We start from the raw sequence: 13137 nt of genomic DNA on the forward strand, positions 1-13137 counted from the left end.
TATATATATCTCAGGAGTATTACACGGAGCTGAGAGTGAGAAGCTAAGGAACATGGCCTGTACCTCTGCAGACTGGAAAGGGACACAGCTCAACAACACAGAAGCTGACCTGCATGCAGAAGGACTTAGCCTGGCCCCTTCAGTTAAGTAGCAGGAGGCCTGTGAAAACCTCTGCCCAAACCCAGATCTACCAACCTCACAGGGCTGCTGTGATAATAAAATGGCGTAGGGGGCAAGCACTGTGCTCCTTAGAGAAAAAGATATAAATGCAATAATAAATAATTTAGCTATTTCGCTTAGGTTACTTGCTGCATTTTTAATTTGTTTTAAGCTGCTTTGAGACTCTTGTAATAAGCAATGAATAAAAGAAATAAAATAAGGGATAACATCCCTTGTGTAATAAACACCACGAGCTCCAAGTCTAATGTAATTAACTGATACATCAGAGAGAGAAAGAGTTATGCTAATAAACTGTTCCGTTCCATTTGGAATAATTATATATTGCATAATTGCAATTTGTTTTTTATAATCTTACTTTCCATTGTAGGCCCTTTTGGTGAAGGGCAGGTAAAAAATCTTACACAGAGATGAATAAAGCAAAATATTTCTCACTGGTGCTCTAGCTTAGCCCATGTAAGTGCAGAGACAGAGGCGGCAGAGCCTCAAAGCAGAATATAAGAGCAACCACTGAGGAAGAAAAGATAAAAACCGGGCAATTTTACAGAGTTTAGCAATGAGCAGGGAGATGATGAGATGGGCAATCTCAGGCACATGGACAGTACCTCCCCGTCCCCCACAAAAACCCCAAACAGTGCTTTGGATCCCAAAGGTTGCAAACAGGATAAAGCTTCCAAGACAATAAATGGTCTAGACCGACAAATGGTCTGACGCAGTATGAGGCAGATCCCTAAGATGGGAAAACTACTCTGAATCACCCAGATTTCTCCAGGGCAGGCCTGTACAATGCACAACCCGTGAAGCTGAAGCAGACCAATAGGAACTTGCAACACCCTTGTTTTTGTCATCTTAAGCAAGCAGCAAAGGTTTGGGCTATATTCCTACACCAGCTCAGTTCTCCAAAGCAAGGGTAGAGGTATTCTTGCCTCCCTCTTGACCCCTGAGCCATTTCGGTTCTCACCTGATTCTCCTCTCTTCTGCTTTCCGCAGTGCTTCATCTCGTTGCAGGACCTGGAGGATCAGATCCCTCTCAGCCTCCGAAAGGAAGGACAAGTCAACAGCCTCCATCGTTATCCCCAGGCTGGAAGGCAGCTCCCAGTCCCTGGCTGCAGAATTCTCAGAGCTAGAAGGAAGATTAAGAGTTTAACATAGCTGAGCAAGAATACTACAGGTTCATTTAACCCAGGGATAAGGAAGCTGTGGCCCTCCAGAAAATGTTGCGGGACTCCAACTACCATCAGCCCCAGCCAGCGCAGCCCACGCTAATGGATGATGGGATTCAGAGTCCCAACATTTGGAGAGCCACGGGCTCTGCATTTCTGATGTAACCTGCTGACATGAGCCAATGCAAACCAAAAACTCCGAAGGCAACTGACCTACTATATTAGCTAAAGTAAGCCTGGTTTCAAAACATGCTTTTTTGGATTGTTTTGCTGCAAATTTAGTTGCCTACAAAAGGTCCAAGCATTCTGCTGCAGGTTGGCGCAGTGCGGAAACCAGGGTCAAGAGAGAATGAGGCTTGCCTAAGTCTTCCTGAGAAATTAGATTTAAAATTGGGAACTCCCCGACTTACAGCTCTGACTCATATCCACTATACTGCAGAGGCTCTGTAAATAACAATTGTAAGCTACATCATATGGGCTAGAGGTTGTAGGACTACAACTCCCATTGTTCTTGATCATTGGCCATGTTGGCTGGGACTGATGTAAGTGCATATGAATGTATACTTCATCAATGGAACCACTGAAAAAGCTGAAGACTGGCAGAAACAAGTGGAACATGCACCCAAAGTCTGCAGCACTGGTGTTCTAGCCAATTGTGCCTTTTCCTAGGGTACTCCATCCTATCCCCAGCGAATAGACATTCCATATTATGAGCATGCTCAGTCTTCATTTGGCTGTTTCTAGAGAAGCTGCTCCCTTAAGTTCCCTTCAATTCACTTCTTTTCTATTTCTGCAGATGTTTGAGTTTCTTCTCTCTTGTCTCTCAGTAGCTCTGCTTTAGCTATATATCTGCCATAACTCAGTTCTTTATTGTTGTTGTTGTTGTTGTTGTTTAGTCGTTTAGTCGTGTCCGACTCTTCGTGACCCCATGGACCAGAGCACGCCAGGCACTCCTGTCTTCCACTGCCTCCCGCAGTTTGGTCAAACTCATGCTGGTAGCTTCAAGAACACTGTCCAACCATCTCGTCCTCTGTCATCCTCTTCTCCTTGTGCCCTCCATCTTTCCCAACATCAGGGTCTTTTCCAGGGAGTCTTCTCTTCTCATGAGGTGGCCAAAGTATTGGAGCCTCAGCTTCACAATCTGTCCTTCCAGTGAGCACTCAGGGCTGATTTCCTTCAGAATGGATAGGTTTGATCTTCTTTAGGTCCATGGGACTCTCAAGAGTCTCCTCCAGCACCATAATTCAAAAGCATCAATTCTTCGGCGATCAGCCTTCTTTATGGTCCAGCTTTCACTTCCATACATCACTACTGGGAAAACCATAGCTTTTACTATACGGACCTTTGTTGGCAAGGTGATATCTCTACTTTTTAAGACGCTGTCTAGGTTTGCCATCGCCTTTCTCCCAAGGAGTAGGCGTCTTTTAATTTCGTGGTTGCTGTCACCATCTGCAGTGATAATGGAGCCCAAGAAAGTAAAATCTCTCACTGCCTCCATTTCTTCCCCTTCTATTTGCCAGGAGGTGATGGGACCCGTGGCAATGATCTTCGTTTTTTTGATGTTGAGCTTCAGACCATATTTTGCGCTCTCCTCTTTCACCCTCAGTAAAAGGTTCTTTAATTCCTCCTCACTTTCTGCCATCAAGGTTGTGTCATCTGCATATCTGAGGTTGTTGATATTTCTTCCGGCAATCTTAATTCCGGCTAGGGATTCATCCAGCCCAGCCTTTCGCATGATGAATTCTGCATATAAGTTAAATAAGCAGGGAGACAATATACAGCCTTGTCATACTCCTTTCCCAATTTTGAACCAATCAGTTGTTCCATATCCAGTTCTTACTGTAGCTTCTTGTCCCACATAGAGATTTCTCAGGAGACAGATGAGGTGATCAGGCACTCCCATTTCTTTAAGAACTTGCCATAGTTTGCTGTGGTCGACACAGTCAAAGGCTTTTGCATAGTCAATGAAGCAGAAGTAGATGTCTTTCTGGAACTCTCTAGCTTTCTCCATAATCCAGCGCATGTTTGCAATTTGGTCTCTGGTTCCTCTGCCCCTTCAAAATCCAGCTTGCACTTCTGGGAGTTCTCGGTCCACATACTGCTTGAGCCTTCCTTGTAGAATTTTAAGCATAATCTTGCTAGCGTGTGAAATGAGTGCAATTGTGCGGTAGTTGGAGCATTCTTTGGCACTTCCCTTCTTTGGGATTGGGATGTAGACTGATCTTCTCCAATCCTCTGGCCACTGCTGAGTTTTCCAAACTTGCTGGCATATTGAGTATAGCACCTTAACAGCATCATCTTTTAAAATTTTAAATAGTTCAGCTGGAATACCATCACTTCCACTGGCCTTGTTATTTGCAGTGCTTTCTAAGGCCCATTTGACTTCACTCTCCAGGATGTCTGGCTCAAGGTCAGCAACCACACTACCTGGGGTGTACGAGCCATCCATATCTTTCTAGTATAATTCCTCTGTGTATTCTTGCCACCTCTTCTTAATGTCTTCTGCTTCTGTTAGATCCTTACCACTTCTGTCCTTTATTTATGGTAATCTTTGTACGAAATTTTCCTTTCATATCTCCAATTTTCTTGAACAGATCTCTGGTTCTTCCCATTCTGTTGTTTTCCTCTATTTCTTTGCATTGTTCGTTTAAGAAGGCCTTCTTGTCTCTCCTTGCTATTTTTTGGAAATCTGCATTCAATTTCCTGTATCTTTCACTATCTCCCTCACATTTTGCTTGCCTGCTCTCCCCCGCTATTTGTAAGGCCTCATTGGACAGCCACTTTGCTTTCTTGCATTTCCTTTTCATTGGGATGGTTTTCGTTGCTGCCTCCTGTATAATGTTGCGAGCCTCCACCCATAGTTCTTCAGGCACTCTGTCCACCAAATCTAAATCCTTAAACCTGTTCCTCACTTCCACTGTGTATTTATAAGGGATTTGGTTTAGATTGTATCTTACAAAGTGGTTTTTCCTACTTTCTTCAGTTTAAGTTTGAATTTTGCTATAAGAAGCTGATGATCTGAGCCACAGTCAGCTCCAGGTCTTGTTTTTGCTGACTGTATAGAGCTTCTCCATCTTTGGCTGCAGAGAATATAATCAATCTGATTTCGGTGCTGCCCATCTGGTGATGTCCATGTGTAGAGTCGTCTCCTGTGTTGTTGGAAAAGAGTGTTTGTGATGACCAGCTTGTTCTCTTGGCAGAACTCTATTAGCCTTTGCCCTGCTTCGTTTTGATCTCCAAGGCCAAACTTGCCAGTTGTTCCTTTTATCTCTTGATTCCCTACTTTAGCATTCCAGTCCCCTATAATGAGAAGAACATCCTTCTTTGGTGTCACTTCTATAAGGTCTTGTAAGTCTTCATAAAATTGGTCAATTTCAGTTTCTTCAGCACCAGTAGTTGGTGCATAAACTTGGATTACTGTGATGTTAAAAGGTCTGCCTTGGATTCGTATCGAGATCATTCTATCATTTTTGAGACTGCATCCCAGTACAGCTTTCGCCACTCTTTTGTTGACTATGAGGGCCACTCCATTTCTTTTATGGGTTTCTTGCCCACAGTAGTAGATATGATAGTCATCCGAACTGAATTCGCCTATTCCTGTCCATTTTAGTTCACTGATGCCCAGGATGTCAATATTTATTCTTGCCATCTCATTTTTGACCACATCCAACTTACCCAGGTTCATGGTTCTTACATTCCAGGTTCCTATGCAATATTTTTCTTTACAGCATTGGACTTTCCTTTCGCTTCCAGGCATATCCGCAACTGAGCGTCCTTTCGGCTTTGGCCCAGCTGCTTCATCAGCTCTGGATCTACTTGTACTTGTCCTCTGCTCTTCCCCAGTAGCATGTTGGACGCCTTCCGACCTGAGGGGCTCATCTTCCAGCGTCATAACTTTTATATGCCTATTGTCTTTGTCCATGGAGTTTTCTTGGCAGGGATACTGGAGTGGCTTGCCAGTTCCTCCTCCAGGTGGATCACGTTTGGTCAAAACTCTCCACTATGACCTGTTCATCTTGGGTGGCCCTGCATGGCATAGTTCATAGCTTCTCTGAGTTATTCAAGCCCCTTCGCCACGGCAAGGCAGTGATCCATGAAGGGGGTTCTTTATTAGTAGTACTTATAATGAAAGACTGACAGAAAGAAAGAGACAAGACAGAACAATGCTTCTCAAAGACGATTCAAGTATAGTGGGACCAGCTGCAATATTTGCTAAAAAGATTAGATAGAGTGGGGATCCAATTGGCATAAAGGTTACGGCGAAAAACATAGGATCTTATTCCAGGCAGACAATATCTGAATGTTGGCACAGTGGAGGGAGGAGGAGAAAGAGAGAAGAGAAGAGCCTAAGATCTCTACCATTTTGATACCTGGGCTTTGTATTAAAAGTCAAGATAGGGGCCAGGGGGAATCATTCTGAGCAAAGACAGTGAAATCAATAGATGCCACAAAAATACCGTATTTTTCGCCCTATAGGACGCACTTTTTCCCCTCCAAAAATGAAGGGGAAATGTGTGTGTGTCCTATGGGGCGAGTGCAGGCTTCAGGAAGCTCTCCGCTAGCCGTGGGAGAGCTGCGCAAAGTTGCGCAGCTCTCCCACGGCTAGCGGAGAGCTTGCCTGCACCCAGAAGCTTGGGGCGCGCTGAGCTCAGCACGCCCCAGGCTTCCGGCTTCGTGCAGCTCTCCGCTAGCCGCGGGAGAGCTGCGCGAAGTTGCACAGCTCTCCCACGGCTTGCGGATAGCAGTCTGTTCTGGGGGCTGGGGTCAGGGGAAGCTCGGGTTTCCCCCGCCCCAGCCCCGCACCTGGGGGGGGAAATAATTTTTTTTCTTTATTCCCCCCCCCAAAAAAACTAGGTGTGTCCTATGGGCCGGTGCGTCCTATGGGGCGAAAAATACGGTATTTGGGCTTCAGAGGGATGGGGACTCCGTTATGATTTTGATTATTTTTGCCCTCCAAAACAAAGAAATCCTCACAAAAGTCTCAAAAACATGCTACTTTTTATTTTTTAAAAAATTATCTAGCAGTTAATGCACTAACATTCGTGCAAAAACAAAAACCCATCTACAGTACTGAGTTTTATGGTATCTGTCCTGGTGCCAACTTAATCAATGCCAAGTCACCATGGGTGTAGTGGGGTGGGGGGCAGGGAGGGGCAGCTGCCCCGCCCCAAATCAATAAAAAGACATAGCTAGCAGGCTCTGACCCTGCCCTCCCAACAAAAGGCCTGCCCACACCCAACAAAAATCCTGGCTACGCCCATGCAAGTCACCCCTCATTAACAGAGCAGGCCTCAGAAGAGAGACCCCAAAGGTCTGAGGAGAGGATTGTGGCCATGGGTCTACACTGTTGTGAGAGAGTGAAAAGAGACAAGGCAGCAGAGCAGTCTGAGCAGTCTGGGAGAGATATGAAAAGAATGGATCAGGGCCCCATCCTCCACAGTCCTATGTCACCAAGAAGCTGAAGAATGAGGCTGAACCAGCTGAGGGGGCTGGCAGGGTCAGTAACCTTCCCTACAGTTTTTAAGCCTCCACCATGTATTCGGCCTTTCTGGTGAAGGGGAAGCTGGTGAAGTGCTGTAGGAACACAAGAAACTGCCCTATACCAAAGTCAGACAGTTGGCCCACCTGACTCAGAGAAGCCTACCCTGACAGAATAAAGCACTGGAATGCTGAAGTAAAATTTCATGTTCAAAATGCAGAGTTTGACATTGAGAGTTCAAGGTTTTAAATTTGAAACCGGGACAGCAAAACTGGACAATTCTGGCCAATCTCAAACTTTCATTTCAGCTCTATGTTTTGACAGTAGTACTCTGAGGTGACGTGGTGTGGAAAGTGGGGCACCATCAAAAACCAAAAGCAGTGAGGGAAGGGTTGGGGGAGTAAAAACAAGGCTACAAAAAATAATAATCAAATAACAAAATTAACAGTGAAATATTAATAGTGAAAAATGGTGAAAAGCCCAGTGCATGTGATAACAAAACATAGCAAGCTGCCTTACACTGAGTCGGAGCATTGGTCCCTCTAGCTCAGTATTGTCTGCACTGACTGGCAGACGCTCTCCAGGGTTTCAGGGAGGAGATGTTCTCAACCCTACTCTGAGACACTGGGGATTTACCCTGGGACCTTCTGCATGCAAAACAGATGTTCTGCCACTGAGCCCTTTCATATTGGAGACATGGCATGGGGTGGGGGCAGAGACTCCAGGCTTGTGGATCTACTGGGTTTTTTCTCCACGGTGGCTGCATACACACCATATATTTAAAGCACATTATCTTCCACATGGTGTCTTAGGGGAGGGGTAGTTACTCTGGTGGGGGACACGTTGTGTTCCTTCTGGAGTGATTTGTCCACCTTTGGTCCCCACCCTGCACTAGCTCTCACCTGTGGCTCCTATAAAGAGCCAGCCTGCAACAATGGCCACACCCCAAGAAAATGGCTTCCAGGTGAGGAACCAGGTGAGGGTAGCTAAACCAGGTGAGGGTAGCCAGTGGGTCTCAAATCCTCAGTGAGTTAGGAGCTTCCTCTGCATGTGAAGACAGGGTCTAGCGGAGTGGGCAGATGAGGCCAATAGTGGGTCAAATGGTGCAGAAGGCAGTTTTTGCACATGCTGTAGACAGAAGTGAGGGGCAGGTGGAGCTCGTCAAGCTGGGAAGCCCATCTAGGAGAAGTAAAACTCTGGTCCTAAACCTCTTCTGCTTTGAAGGATATCTTTGGGAGAAGAAAAGGCTACTCAGATCCCCAAGATGGTTGGATGACGTCTTGTGTGCCTCCTTCTGTCACCTCCTGCAGCCAGGCTTATGCCAAACGTATTGCTCTGCTTTCCTTTGGATCACATCAGCAAGGCAGCCCAGGACCTCCATACACACTGCCCAAGCTCACGCTCTGGGAGACCACTTCCACTAATGCAGCAGATTGACTGGAGGCACACTCCATTGTCTCTTGAGGCAGAAGGACGCCAACAACAGTATCTCCCGCTAACAATCTTGGAGACTTTAGGACTTTACAGAGCTACAGTTCCCAGCACCCTAACCTGAGTACAGTTCCCAGGGTTCTTTGGGGAAAACAACAAGCTTTTAAATACATGGTGTGTACATGGCCTAAAAGGGACGCTGGTGGCGCTGTGGGTTAAACCACAGATCCTAGGACTTGCCGATCAGAAGGTCGGTGGTTCGAATCCCCGTGACAGGGTGAGCTCCCGTTGCTGGGTCCCTGCTCCTGCCCACCTAGCAGTTCGAAAGCATGCCAAAGAAAGTGCAAGTAGATAAATAGGAACCGCTCCGGCGGGAAGGGAAGGTAAACAGCGTTTTCGTGTGCTGCTCTGGTTCACCAGAAGCGGCTTAGTCATGCTGGCCACATGACCTGGAAGCTGTACACCAGCTCCCTCGGCCAATAAAGCAAGATGAGCACCGCAACCTCAGAGTCAGCCACGACTGGACCTAATGGTGAGGGGTCCCTTTGCCTTTATCTTTACATGGCCTAAAAGACTCTTGAGATCCACAAACATGATGAAGGTACAATGATGGTTTGGGCAGGCAGTGAGTAGTACGGATTACCTAGCGCACCCCATAATAAGCCATGCAAAGAGAAAAATTCACACCTACAAGCAGAAAGCGGCATCATGAGTATATTTCTAAACTTATTCATTTATTACATTTATATCCCATCTTTCATGCAAAGGGTTCAGGGTGGTGTACATAAGTTTTCCCACTCCCTATCATATCCTCACAACAAGCCTGTGAGACAGGATAGGCTGAGACAAAGGGACTTCCACACTTCTTCTTGTCCGGCCGCTTCCCTACAGGAAAACACACTCTTTACTGTTGAACTGCAGCAAACGTAAATCAGGGTTTCCGCAAATTGATGCTTGCTCCGATTCGGTGATAAAGAGCAGGTTTTCCCAGGAAAAAGGCAAACAGAAAACTGCTCAAAGCCTGGGACAAGCAAAGTGTGGATGACCCTTAAAAGAGTTGATGAAGCAAAGCTTTTTTGTTGTTGTTGCCACTTTTCTGCAATAAAAACATCTGTCGTGAATGCAGAATGCCCCGGGTTCAATCCCTTGCATCTCCAGGTAGGGCTTTCCTTGCATATTCCAGACTGTTAAAATGAAGGAAGCATGGGTGGAAACAGCATTGTGTTTCTGTGTGAAAGAGGTGGAATCGCATTTCTGCTACTGAAAACAAATCCCTTGGCCAAAATACATGTAGAATTAAGGAAATCGAATTAACTACTATTATGTACTTGGCTCCTGCAGGAAGACCTCAAAGCTTGAAGTCTTCCCTCCCCTGCATTTAAGCACAAACACACTTAATTTCCTGCTCAGCTGCCCCACATTTTCCCACAGCAAAGAGGAAGCATGTTTGATAAAAACACTCAGCTCTGGTATTTGAAAAACAAATACCTCTATGGACGCCAGGATAGGAGTCTCAATATCCTATTTTCCACTCCACCTGGTGTCCCCCGTCCTGTGTACAAGTGCACCCACACCAAACATATTGCTTCATGTTTCAAAATCAGGAGTGTGCCTTAGCCGAAGGCAGTAGCGTGCCCGGAGCAGCGCGTGCGGCGTGGAGCCTCTCTGCAACCTTCCCCTCAGCTGTAGGGCAGCTGAGGCAGCGGGCAGACGCAAGCGCCGTGCTGCTCGAAAATGCAGCGCAGAGCTTGCAGGCAGTCTGCCCGCCGCCTCTGCCTCAGGAGAGATGCGTTGCTCAGGCACACTGCAGGTCCCACAGTGTGATGCCCAGTGCCCCCCGCCTCACCTAGCTAACAGTGGCATAGGAGGGGGGTGCGGTGGGTGAGGAAGTTGTTGTTGTTTCTTAAATTAAAAAAAGTGTCATGAGCCCAATTTTTTTAATTTATTTTAAAATCACATATTTTTGCCATTTTGTCACCCGCCTCAGTGATGACACCCAGGGTGACCCGCACCCACCGCACCCCCCTTCCTATGCCATGGGCTAAAGGACCCCTAGATGGCCTCCAAAGCTGTTTGGGATATTTGAATCATTAAAACACAAAACAGCAAGGGGTGCCAGCTTGAATAAAATATTGGCAGGCCCAGGTAAGTCCCACGCCACATAGTCAATTGCATGATACGGCACATTCACACTATTTGAATGGCAAAGCTCATCAACTTTGGGGGCGCCAGGACCCCTCAAATATTTTAGGTGGGAGTCGAAGGGACCTTGGCTCCTAGGATTTGGTTCCTATGAAACAGCAGCAACACACCATTCCACAGGATCCTGTGGAAGAACACATGACAGTTTTCGAAAACTTTTATCAACACATGGTCATGGACTCTTTAGCACTCACCATAGGAAAAGAGCACACAATGCGAAGTGCTCCACTTAGCTGATATGCCTGGTTAGGTCTCACACACGCACACCCTTCCACTTCTGAAGGAGGAAGCCATTCCTCAAACAACTACCCGTAATGTTTCCCTTGAGAGAAATTAGACAGTCCTTGCCCTACATAGCTAACAAAAACATCCTGATCTTAACCAGCCTATGAGTGAGCCACCGTTTTGCTGTGCATTCATAATGATTTATGCTCACGATTATATCAGGGCTGTCATATGCGGTTCTGTTTTCAGAGATGGCATACTGCTTCATTTCCACTCAGTGCAACTTCCTGCGGAGAGCCTGTAAGTTTTTTGGGGGGGTGGGGAGAATGCCTGCTTTTCTTGCACAATAGCTCAAGAGAGAACTTCCAGATGCCAATAATCATGTAACAACCTTGGGGAAGTACTGCGGGAAAACTAATAAAGCAGAATGGTGTACAGACAGTCCTGTATGCCATAATTCTAAAAAGAAAAGAAAAAAACAATTTTTTAGGGTGACAGCCCTACACTTTGCAACTCCCTGCCCATTGACACCAGGCACACACCTTTTGTTGTTGTTCTTTCGGCACCTGCTTAGAATACACATCTAGACGTGTGTAGGTGTTCACATTTTAAAATCTCATTTTGCTTACAGTTAATTTTAATTCTCTTTTAAATATTTAAATTGCATGCTTTTAACTTACTGTTTTTTTAAAAAAAGAAAAGAAAGAAAAAAAGAAAACCACTTAGAGATTTTCTTACAGCCAAGTGAAATACAAATCTTGTTAAGTAAATGAAAATGAATAAATACGATTGTCTTGTTGCTATGCTACAGAATATACCTGTCAAAAAAGCAAGATGAAACCCAGACTGGAGAGGCCCTTCACTTGTAATGTCAGCTGATCAGCCCTGGATCTTGCAATGTAAGAGGCAACACCTTTGAATGTGCATAAAATTCTCTCCCTTACGCCCAAGAACATGAGTCTGCCTTGAGGCTATGTCATCTGACTTAAGGTTTCCTCCTGCAAGCTGCAACTACTCTGCTATGCCAAGACCAGGGTTCAAATCCAAGCTCGCTGGGTCACCAATCCTCAGCTTAGTCTACCCCACAAGATTGTTGTGATGATAATATGGAGAAGGGGAGAGCCATGTGTTCCACGTTAAGCTCCTTGGAGGAAAAGGAGGATATAAATGCAACTAACAAGTAAATGAATTGATAAAAGGGAAAAACACTTTGCACATGCTCAAGAAGACTCTCCATATGAACACCTTCACATATACAATTCCAACGAGTTTGAGGGGGGAGTTAAATCCCTGAAGCCAACATAGAAACACACCGGGATTTAATAGCAAAGACTGCTGTTTCTAAACAATGCACCTGATAAAGGAAGCACACAGTTCATAAACCAGAGCGAGCCCAGGAAAACATTAGGGCGAAAGAACAATGGATACACACCTCACCAGAGAACTTTGGGCAGACCCCTCACCGAGGACTCCCGTGCCTTACTTCCAGGTAAGTCCAAGCAGTATTGACTTGGAACCCTTGCCCCAAAGCACATGCAGAGTGCCTTTCTAAACCCAGCCAGCCTTTGCACACCAAGGCAGGACCTGCAGGCCGGACCATCCGAGCAGGACTTTGGGATGGGGAACGGCACCTGTCCCCTAGGTGGTTAACTAATGCCACGCTAGCTTTTTAAAAGCAGGCAAAACAGGCTTGCGAACTAGGGCGGGGATGAAATCGAGGACAGAAACTGGTGGTGGGGCAAAAGCAGAAAAGGGGCCCAGGGCAGGAAGGTGGAGTGCTGAGTCCTCCCACGATGGTTAAGGATGGGCGAGGGGGTGGGGGCGGAAGAGGAATTGGCATGGAAAAAGAGGGGTACCTGTACGCAGCGCGCCCCGCAGATTCCTCGGCTCTCGTCGCGGTTAACCACCAACCACAGCTGCTTCAGGAACAGCTTGAATTTTTCCCTGACCTGGGAGGAGCCCGTTTCCTTTAAAGGCACCACGCCCTTTTGCCAACCTTTTAAAGCCGAGATCAGGATTTATTCCCGACACAGTATGGCTTAATCGGTTGCTATTTATCTACTGCAAACTTTCGAATGGACTAAAAGGGGTGTTTGCGGTGTGTGCGCGCGGGCGGGGCGGGGTTTAAATAAGTCAGCAATACTGTACTAAAAACATTTTCAAGAGCATCCTAAAAACAGCAAGTTCTGAAGCTCATCGACATAAAGCTGGACATTATGTCTCATCTGCGCTATGCATACATAGCTGTCAACTTCTCCCTTTATTTTAAGGGAAATTCCCTTATTCCGAATAGGATTCCTCGCAAGAAAAGGAAAAAGTTGACAGCTATGTATGCATACAAAGCATGCCATAGCTTCTCCTATGGAATCCTGGGAACTGCAGTTTGTTATGGGTGCTGAGAGCTGTTCGGGGGGCTAATATTTTCCTCCGAGATCTAGCATTCTCAAGACACTTTGGGAA

The 13137-nt window shown here is 46.1% G+C and overlaps 1 protein-coding gene across 1 annotated transcript in view; it reads right to left on the reverse strand.

Annotated features, from left to right (window-relative positions):
* Positions 1-12735, reverse strand: part of SYTL4 (synaptotagmin like 4) — a 31004-nt gene extending 18269 nt beyond the window's left edge. The window contains exons 1-2 of the mRNA XM_083484728.1: positions 12534-12735; positions 1139-1300 (exon numbers count right to left, since the gene is read on the reverse strand). Coding sequence (XP_083340854.1) covers positions 1139-1245 — 107 coding nt within the window. The 5' untranslated portion in view covers positions 1246-1300; positions 12534-12735. The remainder of the gene's footprint in view (positions 1-1138; positions 1301-12533) is intronic.
* Positions 12736-13137: the final 402 nt, after the last annotated feature.

The sequence above is a fragment of the Podarcis liolepis genome (assembly GCF_965112155.1).
Source record: "Podarcis liolepis genome assembly, chromosome: Z".
NCBI lineage: Eukaryota > Metazoa > Chordata > Lepidosauria > Squamata > Lacertidae > Podarcis > Podarcis liolepis.